Here is an 18,753-nt window from a genome sequence, read left to right as displayed (position 1 = left end):
AAGGTATACTTGAATTTAAAAGCAAGTGCATACATATATATACATATATACATATGTATATATATGAATGACACAAAGTCAATATTAGAGAATTAAACAGTAACTAGATGAACATAAAGCTAGACAACAATGTATTACAATGAATCCATAGTATACTTTGTTAAGAATAAAATAAAATGTCAGCATTTGAGCAAAAAGAAATGTGGCTTATATTTTAGGTTTTGTGAACTATCAGTTCACAAGGTCCTGCATGTGGCATAATACGAGGGTATACTCTGGGATATATCTAGTCTCATGTTTTCTTTGTAATAGGGCTTATGGGCTTATAACAGAAAACTCAGAAAGCATAGCTTATCAATGTATAAAACAAGTTTACACTTTTCTAATATAATTCTACAGTTTAAAACTGCTTAACATTAAAAAAAAAACATAACAACACCCCCCAAAAAATCCCACCACCAACAAAAACTAATAGGGGTTGCTTTTGCCTTCATGTTCACATTGCATTTGTAAAATTATCTGTACTTAATGATTTGGACAGGTTAATGAAACAATCTGGTTACCTTTATTTAATATTTATAAGTAATTAAAATGTTGGAGCTCTCTATGTGATTTTTCTCTGATTTTCTGAGTATAAGTTGTTCCAATTGTCTATTGAGGCGAGAGATCTGGAGGCTGTTTTAATAATTAATACCAAAAGTGATGGAGGGGCTCAACTTCTACCCCCTAAGTCAAGTACTCAACTCTCCTCCAACTTCTCATTTGCAGAAGACAAGAGGTTTAACAGAAATCAGTGAGCAAACACTAAAATTACCAAGGAAAACTTGATTTTTTTTTCTTAATACACAAATGTAGATAGACATAAGCGCTTCATAATTAAACCGAGGAAAGAAATAATACTCTGACTGTGTGCTCAAAGTGCGTCCTGGGCTGGGACTCTTACCAATGTATGCTTGCTCTCATACACAGCCTGCTACACACCCAGTCCACACTGAGTACTTGTCTAGGGAGTTACTGTTTGGGTTCCATGGTGTCTTGGAGTGATCAGTACTTTTCCTCCCTCCAAGTCAATGATATTGGGGCTACAATATGTGTTCCAGATAGAAACAGTTCAGATAGATGCTAGGTGAAACTTAGTGAGAGAAGAAACTCTGTGTTATCTTGTGTAATTCTGTTTCCATTATGACATCCTGAACAATCTGGAACGCATTAAATTAATTTAGAAACTAATAAAACCCTGTACCTCCTCTTTTCGATCTTCATTTCTCCTCTGAAATTGCCAATATACCAAGGCTCTCTGTGACTTCGGACTGCATTCCAAGAATGTACTACTGTTTTCCACTCCATAGATGATTCTCTCTTCAAGGCTGGGCCCATGATGATTATCTAGACAATGATACAAAGTTAAGTGAGAAAATGTTAGTTAGTAACTTCCATTGTCTAATGTATTAATTTGGAAATTCAGCAAGTTGTTGCTTACTCCAAAATCATTTTTCAAATTGAGTAAAGATAGTAAATATGTCAAGGATTTCAGGCCACAAATATTTGCCTCAATTGATTAATCGTTTTGTTTTGGGCTGTATATGAAGAGTTTTGTCTGCAAGCAAGTAACATAAGACAAATCGATCTGATCATATCCACTACAACCTTGAGTCTTTGTACTATGGTGCATGGGGTCTCCCTTTTTGTAACCTACTTTTCTAGCAGTCTGGACTTTTGCAGAAAGGAAAAAATTTTGAGAGATTAGATTGCTGCTTTGTATTTGTTTTCCAACTGTAAAATTAAATTTACCTACCACTACTTATCTATCATTTTACAGAAGGTAAAGTTTAGGATGCTTATACCCCCCGCCAATAAACCCTAAATAATTCACAAGTTTGCCCTGAAGTCCAACTGGTGTGAAATGTTTGGGATGGCTCAGGGGAAACTCATATAATTACAATGCAATATGGTTTCAATTGTTCTTATTTTAAAATGACATACCCTTTGTTATTTTCCAGAGTTAGGCTGTGGACCATGGCAGGAGCACATAATAAAACACAGCAATACAAAAATCTGTTTCCTGATTAAGTTTCTATTATTTTACCCTTTATGTAACCTCCTTCAATGTGGTAACTGAAACACAGCTCAGATCAAAAGTATGACACAGAGAGGCTAGGTAAAACTTAGTGAGAGAACAAAACTCTGTGTTATCTTGTGTAATCCTGTTTCCATTATGACATCCTGAACAATCTGGAACTCATTAAATTAATTTAGAAAATAATAAATATATTTTCACATGCACAGAAAGTTGACAGTGTAGACAGATGAAAATTTTCTGCTTTCGCCTTCAAATTCAGCTAGGATCTTAATTTTAAAAATGTTTTCCCTCCTCCTTGGCTTCACTTTGACAGCTTTACTCTTGTCCTAATCAACTTAGTGCTTTTGTCTGTCATAAGCAATAGGATTTGCTTATGCTGGTTTTAAAGCTTTTTAAACTGTTTTTATTCTAGTCTCTGGTGTAGCTGTGCTTCCCACTGACAACTCCCACTGTGCTGCGAAGACTTCTATCACATTGCCATTCTAAGTGCCTCAGCCTCATTGCCTGCTTATCAATCGCCCTAGTTGGGGACAAAAACTCTTCTGACACTGAGACATATCTGTCCCTTCTTGCTAAATATCAGTACCCTGAAAACAACAAAGAAATAAACAGCAGCAATTAGTTGATTCTATACCATTGTTTATCTCATATGTACACACAATCACATTCATATACACGTACACACACATTTGCATTCAGCATGCATATGTATATGTAGACACAATTCTATAATGATTGGGACAGGCCTTTCCCCCTCTACATGTCTCTGTGTTACGTTGTAAGACATATGTCCCTTGGTAAGAGGAGTGTTGAATTGCTATGTGCAGCAGAGTCTATACAACATACCACGAATAATGAGTGTGGTTTGTCATGGAAATCAATTATGATTATATTAAATATATGTTTGTTAATTGCTCAACAGTGTAAACTTGCTTGATCAAGAAATTTTGGAACACTTGGGAAGAAACGGTTCATTCAGTCTTAGTTTCTTGAATTACAATATATGTGGCACCATGAAGACAAAAAAAATCGTACTAAATTTTTGTTTACAGCCATGTCCTCTAGGCCAAATACTTTCACGTTGGTATCTATAATGAAGAAGGAGTCATTAGTAGAACTCTAAGATATGTGTTTTTGCAGTTGCATAGGTAAGAAGACCAGTGTGACTCAATCTCTCATGCTGGTGTCTATAATAATGAGGGACTCTTTGATAGAACTCTAAGACATGTGTTTTTGATTACACATAGGTGAGTCCAAGGTGACTTGAATAACAGAAGACTTCTTTGCTGTAAGTGGGTATCTGTGGCCTGGAGAGAAGGCTCAGCAGTTAAGATTCCTTGTTATCCTTGCCGAGACCCTCTGGCTTGGCACCCACATTACAGCTAACAACTGTCTGGTCTGAGAGGTCTGGGACTATCTCGCGGCCTCTTTGGCACCCACATTAAAGCTAACAACTGTCTGGTCTGAGAGGTCTGGGACTATCTCGCGGCCTCTTTGGGTGCTACACACACAATATACCTATATACATGCAGACAAAATGTTCATGCACACAAAATAAAAAAAAAATCTAATGGAATCAAAGCACAACATACAAAATTCTCAAAGAACTACTCAATATATATATATATATATATTTTTAAATCATGGTCTGACTTGTTTCTGCCAATTAAACCAAATATTCCTGACAGTGCTGGAAAAACAATTCAGTTTGTCTTTTCCAGTAGGAACAGAACTCTCAAGTAGCAATAAAAAAAATCCATCTTAAAAACAGATATATTCCTTATGTTTATAAAATAACTCATCTTATTCTCCTTTATAGTTAAGTCGCATATAATGATGCGTGATTTAAACAGAGCATTTTTGTACTATGTTATGACTCTCTTTAAGAAGAAGAATAGTGTGGTTCTCAGTGTCCGAGTGAGAAGTAGTCTGGCTGCTTTGGTTCATAGGTTCAGTTAGCTAGTTTGCTTTGATAACTACTCTTGCAAATACCTTAAGGACTCTTTGTCAATTGAGTTGACCCTTTCTTTCTCCCTGTTCTCCAAACAAAAAGAAAGAGAAACATCTTATAGCTAGTAACCAATGAAACCAAATTTCCTGTTCCAATAGCCATAAATCACAAACAGCACACAGATGTCCTACTGTCCTATTTGGTTACAGATTCTTGGCTTTTGTGCTGTTAGATTGATTTTGCTGCATCAGCGAGAAATACGAAGACTACATTTCTTTTGTGTTCAGTTGTTTCTGTTGAACTCTCTGTAGTGGGACCTGTGTCCCATCACCAGCTTCTAACTTAGGACTGGAACTTTTATGTAGGTGGTGGCTATACTTCACTACTCAGATGCAACTGCATTGTTATATTTATATTTATTTCACTTTATATCTTATAGCTTACTGTGTAAACACTTTGAACATGATTAGAAGATAATAATACATCTATTATCTATCTTGACTTTGCTTCCCCAAATACTTGAAAACTGTTGGACATGGGAAATATGAAAATACAGTGATCTGTTTCATCCTCTCACTTTCCCCCTCATTTCTGTCCATCTTTGGTCTTCCAAAAATGTACAAACAGGAGAAATATTATTTCCATTGATGTCTTCTCACTCTACTGCATATTTTGATTATTATCCATTTTCAAACACACTAGACATTTGTAACAGTAGCATAACGCACTTTCATAGAACACACTGAGGTAATAGTTACTCCATTTGAGTCAAAGGCTTTATTGAATCCGGAAGACTACCGTTCATTTTCCAAAAGATATAAAGTCCTGCATATTTGAGATAAGGATAATCTGAAATCTCAGTCTGGATCAAGCAGTAACTGACCCGAGAGCTGCTGCCCTACAACGTACAGTGTTAATGGATAATTTATTCTACCGAAGCTGTGTGGATGCTGACAGAGCCCCTAGCCACACTCAGTGGTGCTGCTTGCTGTATTTTGGTCACAACAATCTGAGTGTTGTTAAGCATCTGTGCTGCGGTATTTTTTGTATATCTACCTTTGGGAAATGTTATTTCCTGTTTTAGGAATTATTGAGATTCTTTGCTAGCAAATGCCTAGTAAAAATGAGCTTTGATTCTACTTCCCACCCCACTATCTTAGGAAACACCATCAAGCAAATATATAATACACCATGGCATCTCAGTATATTCTCACTGCATGGTGGCTTTTGCTCTGTAAGCTTGTCTGGTTTTCTTCATTGACAGTTTTTCTTTACCTTAATTTTGCTTTAGTAAAAGAAAAAATGATTATAAACTTTTTTGAATGTATTATAAAGATTAGTGGCAATTATGGAATATGTGAAGTTATAACTTCTAAATAATTTTTGCTTAAAATATATGTTGGTAGCTCCATGATGCAACTTCCACGAGATAAAATTGTCCTTAATGCATGATGCAATAATGCAGTTGCTTTATGGGGTCACCACAAGCCTCACCTACTATGTAGTTCAAGGCTGGCAAGAAATGCATAATCCTTCTGCCTCAGCACCCCAAATGCTGGGGGTGTAGGTATATACTATAACACCTGCTATAATGTCTAGGTTAACTAAGGAAAGTATTTGGTTTTATCTCCATTGTGTGTTAAGAAAACACCATGATTTTACAATCACAAAACTAGTTGTCATCCAATACAACTGGGTGTATTTTACCTACAGAATTTTATATAGAAACTGTTTATAAAGAAAGAAGGCAAGAATTTTACAACTTAAATTTCTCAGACCATTAAAATAATAAAATAAAATAAATCACTATAAAATTGTTAATTAGGGGCTCAAGAGAGGATTCAGCAATCATGAAAGCTTGGTATGTAATCATGAGTATCCAGAGTTCAAATCTAGCCCCATGACAAGGTGCACAGCAGTTTCTTCTTCTAGTTTCTATGTGTATGCATATGCTAAACCATGTACACATAAAGACACAGATAACAAACTTTCAGAAGTAAAAGTTTCAACTGTTTGTCAATGAATAGGATTAAAATTCTATCACCACTGTTTTATTATCATTTTTATTTTAATTTCAAAATAGCAGAGATATCACTGAGAAAGGATATTCAAAGTTCTTAATGTACTCCAATTGCTTTTAATGTGTTTAGCATTACACACATAATTTAAAAATATTTATACCTCCACATATAAGTCCCTTTTCTGCCTCCTTTGGGGTTGAGAGAAGGAGGACTTTAGAGAACTTGTTTCAAATTACAGAGAACTTGGCACTTGTCGCTCTTCTACTTATACTTTTCTGATTGGTTTTTAAGAGAGATACATAATAGAGACAAAGAAAAATATCATCACAGTACGAAAGCACGACAGAAGATATTTAGTAGAGTGTCTGCACTCAGAACAGTTGAACATGATTACCAATGATACTAATGTAATGACTTACAATAGCTTACATTGTTCAAAAGTCAAATCCTGTGTTAAGAGTCAATACTGAGAGAGTGATGAGGTGCCTTTAATACCACCCTACTTCTGTAAAACATCAAGGAATTAAAGAAACACCTTAGCTTCAATTCATTCTAGAACTGTTCTGCTCTTTGAGGCAAATGTAGTCATATTATTTGCAATTGTTAAATTGGCCATCTCTCTTACTTTCTGTGTCTACCATAATTTTAGCAATAAAGGCAATCATGAAATCTTACCAGATATTTGCTGAGTGGGAAACCTAAATAAGTACACTGAATTTAAAAGCTGAAATCTTAAATGATTTTGACACTCACAGGCACAGAATGTAAGCCAAATCAATGCAAAATGGGAAAGAAATTATAGTCCTAATGTGATAGATTATTTCATTAAACTGTTGTTTAGATGGGATATTTTAATGTTAATAACTCTAAAATATATTATTCAAGATGTAGTAGAATCAGACAAGTAAAATCAAGTATGCTCCACATCAAAATACTACACTATGAAATAAAAAGATGATAAAGGTATAAATAACTTATGTGAATAGTTTTACCTTCTTCATGAAAGCCTATGCTAGCAATGGCTCATGGAAAATGTACACTTCTAGAAAGAAAAAATATAACTAGAAACACTGTAAAATGTATTTTACACTATAGCCCTTTGTCATAGAAACCACCATAGAGAGTAAGGATATAGTTATTTAACTGAATAATAAGTTTTACTGGGTTCTGCAATTTGAATAGTTAGAGCAAAATAATTGAAAGCATCTAAATATTAAAATTATTTAAAAAGCACCAGTGTGTGGTGGATAACACAATGTTTCAATATGTTGCAGCTGCTAATGACAAGAAATAATGTTTTTGAGGAAGCAATCTTCAATTAATCATTTCCTCCTTTAGTGGGATAATTTATGGAAATGAAATGAGACTAATAAAGCAGAAAGAATGGGAGGAAAGAACGGAGTTAAATAAATTGCTTCCTTTTGTAACAACAGAAAGTCATGATATCCATCATTTGGCCAGAAATATCATGTTGCTTAAGGCCTTATTTAGCAGTTGATTTTCATCCAATAGTACAGAAACAGAAGGAATCACATTTCAGCTTCCCATTTATTTCATTCTTCATTTTAACCCCATAAGCATCTCCCAAGATTGAAATGTGAACAATGTAACAATCTTGGAAAATGTAATGTCAGATAGGAGACAGACAGATGAGGCTGGAAGCCACATAGTCATTCCTTCTTTGATTTCTGGTAATAGATTTTGATGTTTTTGACCTTCATTAAAAATTGAGTTTTCTAGGCAATAAATATAAAAATCAAATGCAAGTCAAAAGAGGCGCAGACAGATACAGAGTAATTTAACGAGCCCTTTCAGCTCCTTAGGAAATGAAGTAACTAGGCTGTATTCAGACAAATCAATTCTTATTGCCTTACCACAATGCTTTTGTGATATTTTTCATCTATATTTCCTTTAAATGGTCAAGCAGCAAAAAAGTGAATATAGCCCTCAAATTGGGTGAAACAGAAAACAATAGCAATGTGTTCTTTGGCACAAATAATCATTAGTACTTTCTTACTGGTCTAGATGACTGTCCAGAAATCCATTTTATCAGCAAAACAATTTCAAGTATAGGAAAAAAATGTCGCAGCAGTCAATTACAAGGGATATCATGGATGATGGGATATATTTCATGGAATAAGATAAAATTAAAAATTAAAATGAAGAAAAACTCACTGAAACCATAGCCTTTCTATGCATTTGATAACTGCATATTTAGATGGCTAATAAGCAATTTATCAATTGTATATATTTTGGGGACTGTTAAAAATCTAATATAAATTATAATATAGCATGTGAAGGGAATCATACCTGTTTATCAATAGAATGCTTGTGACATGTTTTTCAATGTTTGTGGTGATGGTGATAGCCACTAGTCTCTGTAAACGTTAATGGGCGGGCTCTCATTTTTACTTGTGCATGAAAGCACATGCATTTCTATTTAACCCATCTACTAGAAATGTGAACAGCATAAATAAAATAAACAGTGAATGTGAGCTGACAAGAAAAAAAAGATCAATGAGATCTTACAGAAAATATAAGTATATAAGATATCAACTTTAAAAAGCAAACCTAAATTATACACTATATTATAGCCCCCAAATCAGACTCTTTTTTTTTTTTTGGTCCTGGATAAAGCATTTTGATTTCTAAAATTTAGATAGTGTTCAATATTTCTTTTAGTGATATACTTATTTGGTTGGATTGGTTCTTACAATGTGCTAGTCAGTGTATAGACAGTGAGAGGAGGGATAAGCAGACTGATAGGCTACGAAATTTTAGCTGTATCTTTTGGAAGGAATAATTATATTGGACAAAGCATCTTTCTTGTCACTAATATATTAGTGTATCTTAATTTTCCTGGCTCTTGCTGTATATGTAGCAGAGGATGGCCTAGCAGGTCATCAAGGGGAGAAGTCATTGGTCCTGTGAAGGTTCTATACCCCAGTATAGAGGAATGCCAGGGCTGTGAATGGGAATGGGTGGGTTGGGGTGAAGGGGGAGGGAGGAGTAGATAGGGGATTTTCAGAGGGGAAACCAGGAAAGGGGATAACATTTGAAATGTAGATGAAGGAAATATCTAATAAAAAGAAAGAAAGAAAGAAAAGAAATAATGATGAAACCCGTGTTATGAAATATTACATGAGATTGGAATAGTTATACTTGCCACAGCTATATTCACGTAGTAGTATATAATATAACTACAGTCCTTCTTAGTTCAGGACAGGACGAAAAACAAAAGCTTACTGGAGTACTAACACATGTGTGCGTGTATGTGTGTGTGTGTTACAGTATATTCATATATGTATATAATGTACTATTATGAGTCTATGTACAACATCTGGTAAATTTTATTTTCATGATTTTACATGCATTACCAGAGAAAGCAAAATAGTCTATATGCCAGAGCTTGTTTGCCATAGGAAGAACTGCTTAAGAAATGGAACAGGAAACATAGGGTTTAATCTTTCATTTTCTTTCCTCAAGCAATTTGATGGGAGATAGGAAGCAATCATTTGCAGAGGCAGAAACCTCCGATAAACAATAATGAAAACACCATCTTGTACTATAATGGTATTTGATTCTTATAACTTTCAGAATAAAAAGGAAATGCATACAGCCTAGAGTCCCACTTCATAATAATTAAATTTAAGTGCACAAATAGATTATCTTGGATGAGATGAACATTTTTGTAAATAAAATAATAAATGAAAATATTGTAAACCTCAAAGAGCGTTTTTTCTCCATTTCCTTCCATGTATAATTATGACTGAGATAGGCATTTTTTTCATTGTTTCTCTCATCTGCACAGAAGTTCATTTCTCACTAGGATTGCATCTGTAAGATTGAATCTAGAATCTGGCACTCAGTTGACATTCTTGGGCCATTTTATTTCTTAGCAGTCTACGATGCAGTAGTACATTTAATCTTCAGTATTTCCCTCACAAGTGGTATTTCATAATTTATGGAACTTGGAGGTTTAAAAGGATGACATCAGTCCCTAGATCAAATCTCAAGGCTCCTCTTTGGGTTAAATGCTCATATTCATATTTGGAAGATGGTAAAGTACAGACCATAAAATCATCAACAAAATATTAAATTTATGTCTCTCTTGACCAGCAAGACAATACTGCCAAAGAGAGTTTATGAAATTTGGGCATGATTTTGATGCCAATCAAGACATAACTTGAAATGGGCTAGGTGTGGAGATAATTTAGAAGACTGACTTCTGTGGGTATTTTATTGTGGGACATTAAAAAGAGAATGCATGTGTGCAGAACAGCCAAGAAAACTATTAGAAAGTGAAATCGAATGATATCACTAAATTAGAAGATAGGGCATAAAGTATCTCCACGATCCTGATCCAGAAATATAAGATGATGGTATGACTTAAAAAAATTTAGCCTTTTGCTTTCTGGATATAAATCATAAATTGTGTTACAGCTCATTTTGGTTTGTAAGGAGAGAAAAAAACGGCCACAGTGGAGACGTAATTTATGTGGCCAGTCATTTTCTTAAATGTGAAGTTAGACAATCTCCAGTTTCAGGCACATATTCTCTTTTGAGGGTATGGAATGGATTGCAAACAACCTGGATTCTATGCTAGCATTCTGCCTGGTGTGTGATTGGAAAGAAAGATTTCCCAGCACTCATGTGCTATTAGGGTTGATAGTAGGTTTTGGATGAATGGCTATGGCGAGAGAGAAGACTGTCTGGGATCAAGAGAAGTGAAATGGATTTTTGTTTCTCCCAGAATAGTTCAGCCCAGTGATGTTTTGCAAAATGAGGAAATTCAGCAAGGGTGTGTTGAAGGTTTCATCCGAAGTGCAATTTCTTCCACCTTAATTTCATGTTATTTTATATATAGTCACTTTATTAAAATTTCAGGATATGTAAAATATAGAGTGTGACAGAATATGTTTACCATTACAGCTGGAAGTGATCATATTGAAGTGTATAATTTGGCTTCATGTTGCTTAGGAGCTTTCTGTTAAACAACATCACATATCTTTACTTGTTTCCATATGAGCACATATATTTTATTGAATGTGAGAAGTGACATTAGCAAGACAACATACATGATTTAAACAGGGTTGGGCTCTGGATTGGAGCCCATTTACTTTTAAATATTGACATGTACTATTCTGAGATAATTCACGGATCCCTAATGGTAGGACTGAGCCTGGCCAAATGGGGATTCCTAACTTACTTTCTACACAATTGAACTTTCCTGTAACCCATGGTGAGTATGCTTTATGTTTGTTCAATTAGCAACAAAAGCAGCCAACAGGCACAGGGACCTTTGAGATAGAAGTGTTTTATTGCAGTGGAATTTTGTGGGCTGTTTGGACCTTTCCTTCCATCTATCTTAAACATATAATAGAAGCTCATACCAATCAAAAAGAAACTAAAAATAGTTATTGTAACACTAAATTATCCTTATTCTATTTCATCTTAATATGTATTTTAATTGAATTATCTGGAGAAGAATTCATTCACAAAGACTTTACTGTTTATAGCTAAACAATTCTGCGTAGCTAATTTTCATAGACTTAAACCAATATATGCCACCAAATTATATCTTCAAAATAGGCAACATTATCTCACGTAAAACCATTAAATGAACAACAATAATTGAAGCACAATCTCACTTTTAAAAAGTCCTTGGTCAGTTTTACCATTTGTATATGAGACATTTCTATCCATGGTAGATATTATTTTGATATAGTATAAGAACTTTCCTACAAAGGGACTAGATTGCTAAACAAATAGAAGCATCACCAAGATGATGCATTCTTAGAATAGTTTTGTGACAGGTTCATAATCAATTATTGTTAGTTGAACGATAGCTTAAATTGGTATTTCTCTCTCTGTGTGTATGCAGGTATGTGTGCATGTTGTGGGTTTGTGGATGTACATATGTAGTAGTGTGCTACTACATGCACATAGAGACCAGAGGGCAATCACCAATGTTGTTCCTTCTCAGAAATAGTCTTCTTTAGTTTTGGAGGCAGGATTCCACTCCAGGACCTCAGACTAGACAGTTAGGATATCTATCTAGCCAATGAGCTTCAGGGATATGCCTGTCTCTGCCTCAGAAGTGTTGAGGTCACACTCCTTGATTCCTGGTGTTTACATATGTGCTAAAGATAAAACTTGAATTACTTTACTAACTGAGACATACTTTAGCATTCATAATGATATTTCTTTAAAAGGATATTATTTTTAAAATCACATTGGGTATACTGGATGTTTCTTATATTTCCAATGCTATATCCATTACAATGTAACAAAGCCCATACAGAAATATAGATTACAGTCTGATTGGAAATAACTTTGAATTTTTTTCTCCTGCTTTTGTTTCCAGTCCTTATTTCTAACTCTCAATGTGCAAGCCCATAATTTCTTCAATATAATGAATTACTAATTAATACCCCCTTATTTATGAAGTAATAGAATCATATTACAATAATTTTACTTGAAATAAGTTCATAAAAATAAGTAAATCGAGTACTTTGGAGTAGTAGACTATGTTACTTGTAGAACAGGAAGAGTATACTAGTACAGGCATTTTCCTTAGAGATGCAGAGCAGAACCTTTGCTCTTGTTCAATGGTTTCTTTCTTCTTCAAAATCAGGAGAGTAACCCACAGGAAAGCAGCCATTGGCCAAAAACATTTAAAAATTGCTGATTTTAAAGCATTAGTTCCAACATCACTTGTTTCTCCCAGAGTTCTACTAAGGATTTATGAGTCTGGTGCCAACACATTGAGATTACACACAGAGAGGCCTGCCTTTCAAGAAGGTAACAGATTTTGTAATGCATATTCAAGTGCTATGTGTGGGGGTGGTCCCCCCCCTTTAACAATAAGAATATTGTACACACCTAGTAAATCAAATTCAAATTAATTTAAAAATACAAAGAGTGTTTTGTGATCACTGTAAAAGACACTGGAAGAGAAAACAGAATAATTATGTTCAGTTAAAATGTTCATGCTTTGCATGTTAACTATTATTTTTAAAAACTGTTTATTAGTGCCATTGCCATTTAGAAGTTTCCCCAGCAGAGGGAAGCACAGCTTCATTATTTACCTCATAAATTGAAACAGGGAGAATAAGCTTATATATATTAAATGGAGCAACTTATATATATTAAATGGAGGTTATATGATGTTTCAGCTTAAATAAGCAACTTTGACATTTAAAATGTTTCAATATCTTGGTTCAATATATTGATTCCAAATTGCTCAATTCAAGAAAGTATATGGCTAGTATTTTAATGTAAGGATGTGTCTTATACTATATTACATTGTTTGTTTGTTTGATTTAAACACGCAGAAAGAGTTACCATCACCAGCATATAGATATATGGTTTCCTTGGTCCATTCTAACACTATGTATTATTAATTTATTTGATATATTTTAATGAAAATTTCTCTTGCCTATTTCTTTGTGTTGCTAATTCATAAGAGTATATTAATAGATTTGACTTCTTTTGTTCATGTAAGAAATGTAAGTTCTATATCTTGTTAAGATCTAAAATCTTGAATATATTATACCTGAGATCAAAATATATATTCCTGTTTTGTGAGTTTGTCAGCATCTTCTTCATTCCAGACCACATTTCCTCCTAACTGGTCTTGGAACAATGTGTGCACACCTAAGGCTTTAGCACTGGAAGTGTAAAGAGTGACTTACCATGGTGCTGCAAGTCAGAGCAGTGAGTCAGTGGGTCTCCATTCCTTATATCTTGTCGTCTTGTGCGCCTAAAAGAATTACATTCAAGAGATATTATTCTAAATCTCTGATGTGAATGAAGAATCAAATCTGCACTGAATCCCATAGGCAAGAGAGGAAGATATGCATCTGCAGCCTGTGTGGCTGGATACGGGGACTGAAAGGTGACAAAACTGGGAAACAAATACACTGAACTCTAGCCACTGCAACCAAGGGACTCATAACCATCATGAATAGACATTCTGCCTTGTTTTCTACTAGGAATCAGTCAGTAAAAATCTAACCCTGAGGAGCTCTAGACTTCATTTTAGAGACAACAACCCATTTCTTCAATAAGCATAACTATTGTTCTGATCTCCAGTGTGGTTGTAAGTTTGAATATTAGAATCCACGTGACTGATGATTTTCCTCATTGTGTCTGCATTTCCTCATTGCTCCCACAATTCTATCAAGGACTTAGGAGTCTGATGTCAACACATTGCGATTATATATCTATGTGTAATCTTTTTAAAATATGCTATTGTCTAACTTTGATGTATTAGTCTAAGAATTCTTTCTTTTGTTGCCTTTTAAATGTATTATATCAATATTTTATAGAAAAGCATCTTTATTGTATTTTCTTTGATGTGTTGTGGTGCTAGTCATTGAACCTCAGAGCCTGTTGTTGTAAGTGCTGTCCCGTTGACTATGTGCTATGCCTCCAGTCTTTGGTTCTTTCTTTCTTCGTTTTAGCTTGCTGGGGTTTCAAGATGTACACAACCATGGCTGCCCTATTATATGGCTATGGTTGCACATCAGTTTATTTACGCCTTGGAGAAATGGAGGAAAAGAATTACAAAAATTGCACTTAAGGGTGAAGTCTCCTTTTGCTAGGAGAGTAGGTAAACCAAGATGACCCTCTCTTTTACAGAAAAGCAGAATATATGCATCAAACCACTGTTAGTGTCATTTCCTGGTGCTGCAAACTGTATGTGGAGGTCCCATGCAGTTAGACACACGTGGAGGAGGAGGTGGGCCCTGCTATTAGATTCAAAATAGATGTGTAAGCTGAGATCAGAGCTACGGAGAATGGCTGTGTGACACAGACCCTGTGGCCATCTTGACTGATTACTTGTCTCTTTTCTTTTTCTTTTAAAAATCTTAGAGGTATTATCTTGCTACAAAATTAGTTACCATCATTTAATGGTCACTGAGAAGTGTAAATATGGAACCCATTACTGTATTCATAAAGTTAGAAGGCTAAAGTATTTATAGATTTCTATTTGTAGAAGTAGTGAGACTATCAAGCAGATGTGTACACTTGAAAATTGAGCCAACAAGAGAACTTGTGAAACATGAACCCCAAAGCATCGGGGAAAGCCTTTCTCAGTCACTTAAACTTCAAAAAATGCCACCACAGAGAACATATAAATTACAAGGCCTCCATGCATCCGTTCCAAGGACATATCTAGTCTGAGACATATGAAATTAGGTTAAGTAAAATCCATAATTCACAAGGAAAACAAGAGAACTTATGAAAATTCTTTGGGTTTTAATTTATGGGTGTGTGAGAACCACTTTCAATATATAAATACCAGTTCAAATTAGAGTCATGTTTATCTCTTTTCTCCTTCTTTGATTAAAATTCGAACCTCTCATCACCAAATCGTTCAGTGTTCCTCATTATTACTTTGTACGAAGGGAAGATTCCTTTTTTTCGTTCAGATAAGATTTGCACATGTCTGTTTGAGTAACTAGAGATAAACAGTTTTTAAGAAGGATAAAATTTAACCTTAAATAATTCAGAGTTATTATTGTAATGATGGTATATTTCTGTATTAAATTAGTCATGGTTTCTTTAATCAATACATATTATCTCCAAATTAAGTATTTTCTAATGTAAAATCCCAACGAATTATGGAAATACTAAGTATAACAGATAAATATGGAATTTTGAAAGAGTAAGAAAACTGTTTTATGTATGTAGTCTATAGTAGAAGTTTTACATTTAGTATTACTACGATTCTGTGCTCAAATTATATGATAAGTTAAGCTCTAGGTAATTATTTGAAAAGAACCCTTCCTTCCTTCCTTCCTTCCTTCCGTCCTTCCTTCCTTCCTTCCTTCCTTTCTTCTCTCTTTCTCTCTTTCTTTCTTTCTCTCTTTTTTTTCTTCTATAGATATGTCTGTGAATCTCTGTGCATTCCTGCACACACCTTGAGACCAGAAGAGGGAGTTAGATGGTCTGACGCTGGAGTTATACCTGACTGTGAACCATCTGTGAGAGTCTGGGGACTGAACTGGGTGCCCTATATGATCAGTAAGTGCACTTAACCACAGAACCATCTCTCTAGCCCCGGGTTTAGATGATTTAATATTCAAACAATTGTGTCTAAAACATCAATGCAATAATTAAGTAGATGTTAGGTGTAGTTAGTAGGTGTTTTCCTATAGCATCTGTAATATTACAAATGCCACAGAACTCACTTTCCTACTGTGAAAGGCTGACAGAGTTGTTTTGGAAAGACTGACTGTGCTAAAACAAAGTCATACTGCTCCAAAAGTGCAGTGGGTTAGGTATGGTGGTGACCCAATCAGTGTTTGCAAGGTCACTGAGAATGGTGGCAAGCTTGAAGGACCATTAACAACAATATATATATATATATATATATATATATATATATATATATATATATATATATATAACATTAATAACAATATATATAACATTGTATATATTCCTTTCATCCATCATTACCTCTTCCTCAAACAGTATATATCAATAAAAAAAAAGGTGTAGTTAGTAGCAAACAGGAGAGAATATGATGATATTGACGCTATATAAAATTAAAAACTGTTTGTATTTTATTAAACACCAGTAAAATAATTTGTCTGAAATTTTAGGATGTGTCTAACATTTCTATGTAATGTGAAAATTGAAATTCCCATTCTGTTTTATTATTTTTATTTTAAAACTTGTTTATACAATTTATTTTATCATATTCTTTCTTCTCTCCAAACTCCCATTTGAATTTGCATAGGAAAATGCAATTATATCTAATCTATATGTGTTGTTCTCAAAATGTTTTTGTCATGCAAGTCTATATTATATATATATATATATATATATCTTATTTATATATATATATTCAGTGAATATAGGTGAATGTATATGTGTGTACTTTCTGTAGGCCAGAGGTAGAAAATGGGTATCTTTCTATGTTGCTCTTCACTTTATCATTATCATCATCGTCGTCATCATCATCATCATTTTGAAAGGGGATTATCTCACTGAATCTGGAGTCCACTGATTTGGCTAAACTTGGAGCTCACCACTTTTACTAGAGAAGCGAATCAGTGAGCTCTCAAGATCCCTCTGTCTCTGTACCCCTCATTCTCAATGACTTCATACCAGGTTTTCCCCAGAGTTCTGGGAACCTGAACTCGGGGACTTACTGTATAATAAGCACTTTACACATCAATCCATCTCCCTGGCACCTGACCTGTTAATAACTCTTCAACTAAAACTTAATTTTTATTTAAAAATTCCATCTAAAATAATTGTAAATAAAAAGAATACACTTAGAATGCATGAGTAGTACAGACACACACACACACACACACACACACACACACACACGCATACACACACACACACACACACACACACACACGCATACACACATAAAATATCAGATTTTATTATGTACCTTTATGTTTCAAGTGAAAATCTTGTAACCACAGATGATGTAGTATTAACAAGGACAAATAAAAAATTCTTGAGCTAAATAAATTTACAAACATTTGCTAATCAGTATTAATACATTGAAGACATCAGTGCACCACAGATTCCACCTCAAATCTTATTTGCACAGAAAGGTGCGTGCTTATTTATAAAGGGCTGTTCTATAAAACAAATCCGTCCAGCTGCCAAGAAACATTATATTTTCTCTTTACTGTTCACCTTACCTCTTTGCAGTAGGAAAATAGCGTGAGCATGAGGACCCATCCCAGGCACAGTAAGGGTCCCGAGCGAGGCAGCATTCTGCACAGGCTTTGCCATAGATGTCACAGCGGTGTAGAGGAAGCTGTGCCACTCCCGCAGTTGAGCCAATGTACAGCTGTTGCTGCAGATGAGTTAAGAAAACACTCTTCAGACTGCCGCTTTTAAAACTAACACACACACACACATACACACACACACACACACACACACGTGCATGTGTGTGTATTAAAATTGACTTCGATCATTTCTTCCAAGGTCTAGCAGATAATACTGGTTTAGTGAATTAGAAACAAGCTTTAAGCACCTGATTGCAACAGGTAAGGGAGAGACATGCTCTTTTTTTTTACTAGAGGACTGATTATATAAAGGGTCTTAAGTAAAAGTTACATAAATACTATGCCAGAACACGGTTAATCAGATAAATGTATCTGCTGCTAAGCTGATATTCTGATGCAGATTCCGGGGCCACATGATGAGCATAAGAGCTGACTTCTGATCTTCACATACATAACTGCACTGTGACAACCCTCACTCATACAAGATGAGTAAAGATGCAATAAATTTTTAAGAGTTATATAAATATTGAGTTATATAATAATAACCCACAGAAAAAGACTTTAAAAATATATTTTAATTTTATAGGATTTAGATGAAAATTGACTTTAGAACAACTTCATTGGGAAAAAAAGGATGCTCTCTGACATTATAGATTGTCTAATAGAAATGCACATAGTCAACATTGCATTTTCAAAGATTTTCACTTACAGAATATATATATATTATGAATATATATATTATATATTCTGTATGTATGTGTGTCTCTGTGTGTGTGTGTCTGTGTGTGTGTGTGTGTGTGTGTGTATCTGTATCTGTATGAAGTTGAATGTAGGCTGAAATATTCACTGAAATCTAAAAATTATTAGAGGAGAATTTTTTTTATAGATAATAGAAACTGCTTAAAGCTAAGCAAAATACTTATA

The 18,753-nt window shown here is 34.4% G+C and overlaps 1 protein-coding gene across 7 annotated transcripts in view; it reads right to left on the bottom strand.

The window, feature by feature from the left end:
- Positions 1-18,753, bottom strand: part of Sema3a (sema domain, immunoglobulin domain (Ig), short basic domain, secreted, (semaphorin) 3A) — a 478,664-nt gene that overhangs the window by 4,600 nt on the left and 455,311 nt on the right. For all 7 annotated transcript variants that reach the window (XM_006503557.4, XM_011240665.3, NM_001243072.1 and 4 more), the window contains 3 exon segments: positions 17,737-17,894; positions 13,750-13,817; positions 1,244-1,386 (listed from right to left, as the gene is read on the bottom strand). In XM_006503557.4, coding sequence (XP_006503620.1) covers positions 1,244-1,386; positions 13,750-13,817; positions 17,737-17,894 — 369 coding nt within the window.

This window comes from Mus musculus, chromosome 5, assembly GCF_000001635.26.
Source record: "Mus musculus strain C57BL/6J chromosome 5, GRCm38.p6 C57BL/6J".
NCBI lineage: Eukaryota > Metazoa > Chordata > Mammalia > Rodentia > Muridae > Mus > Mus musculus.
Note: the sequence above shows the minus strand (reverse complement) of the source record. Positions and strands in the feature narration are given on the sequence as shown.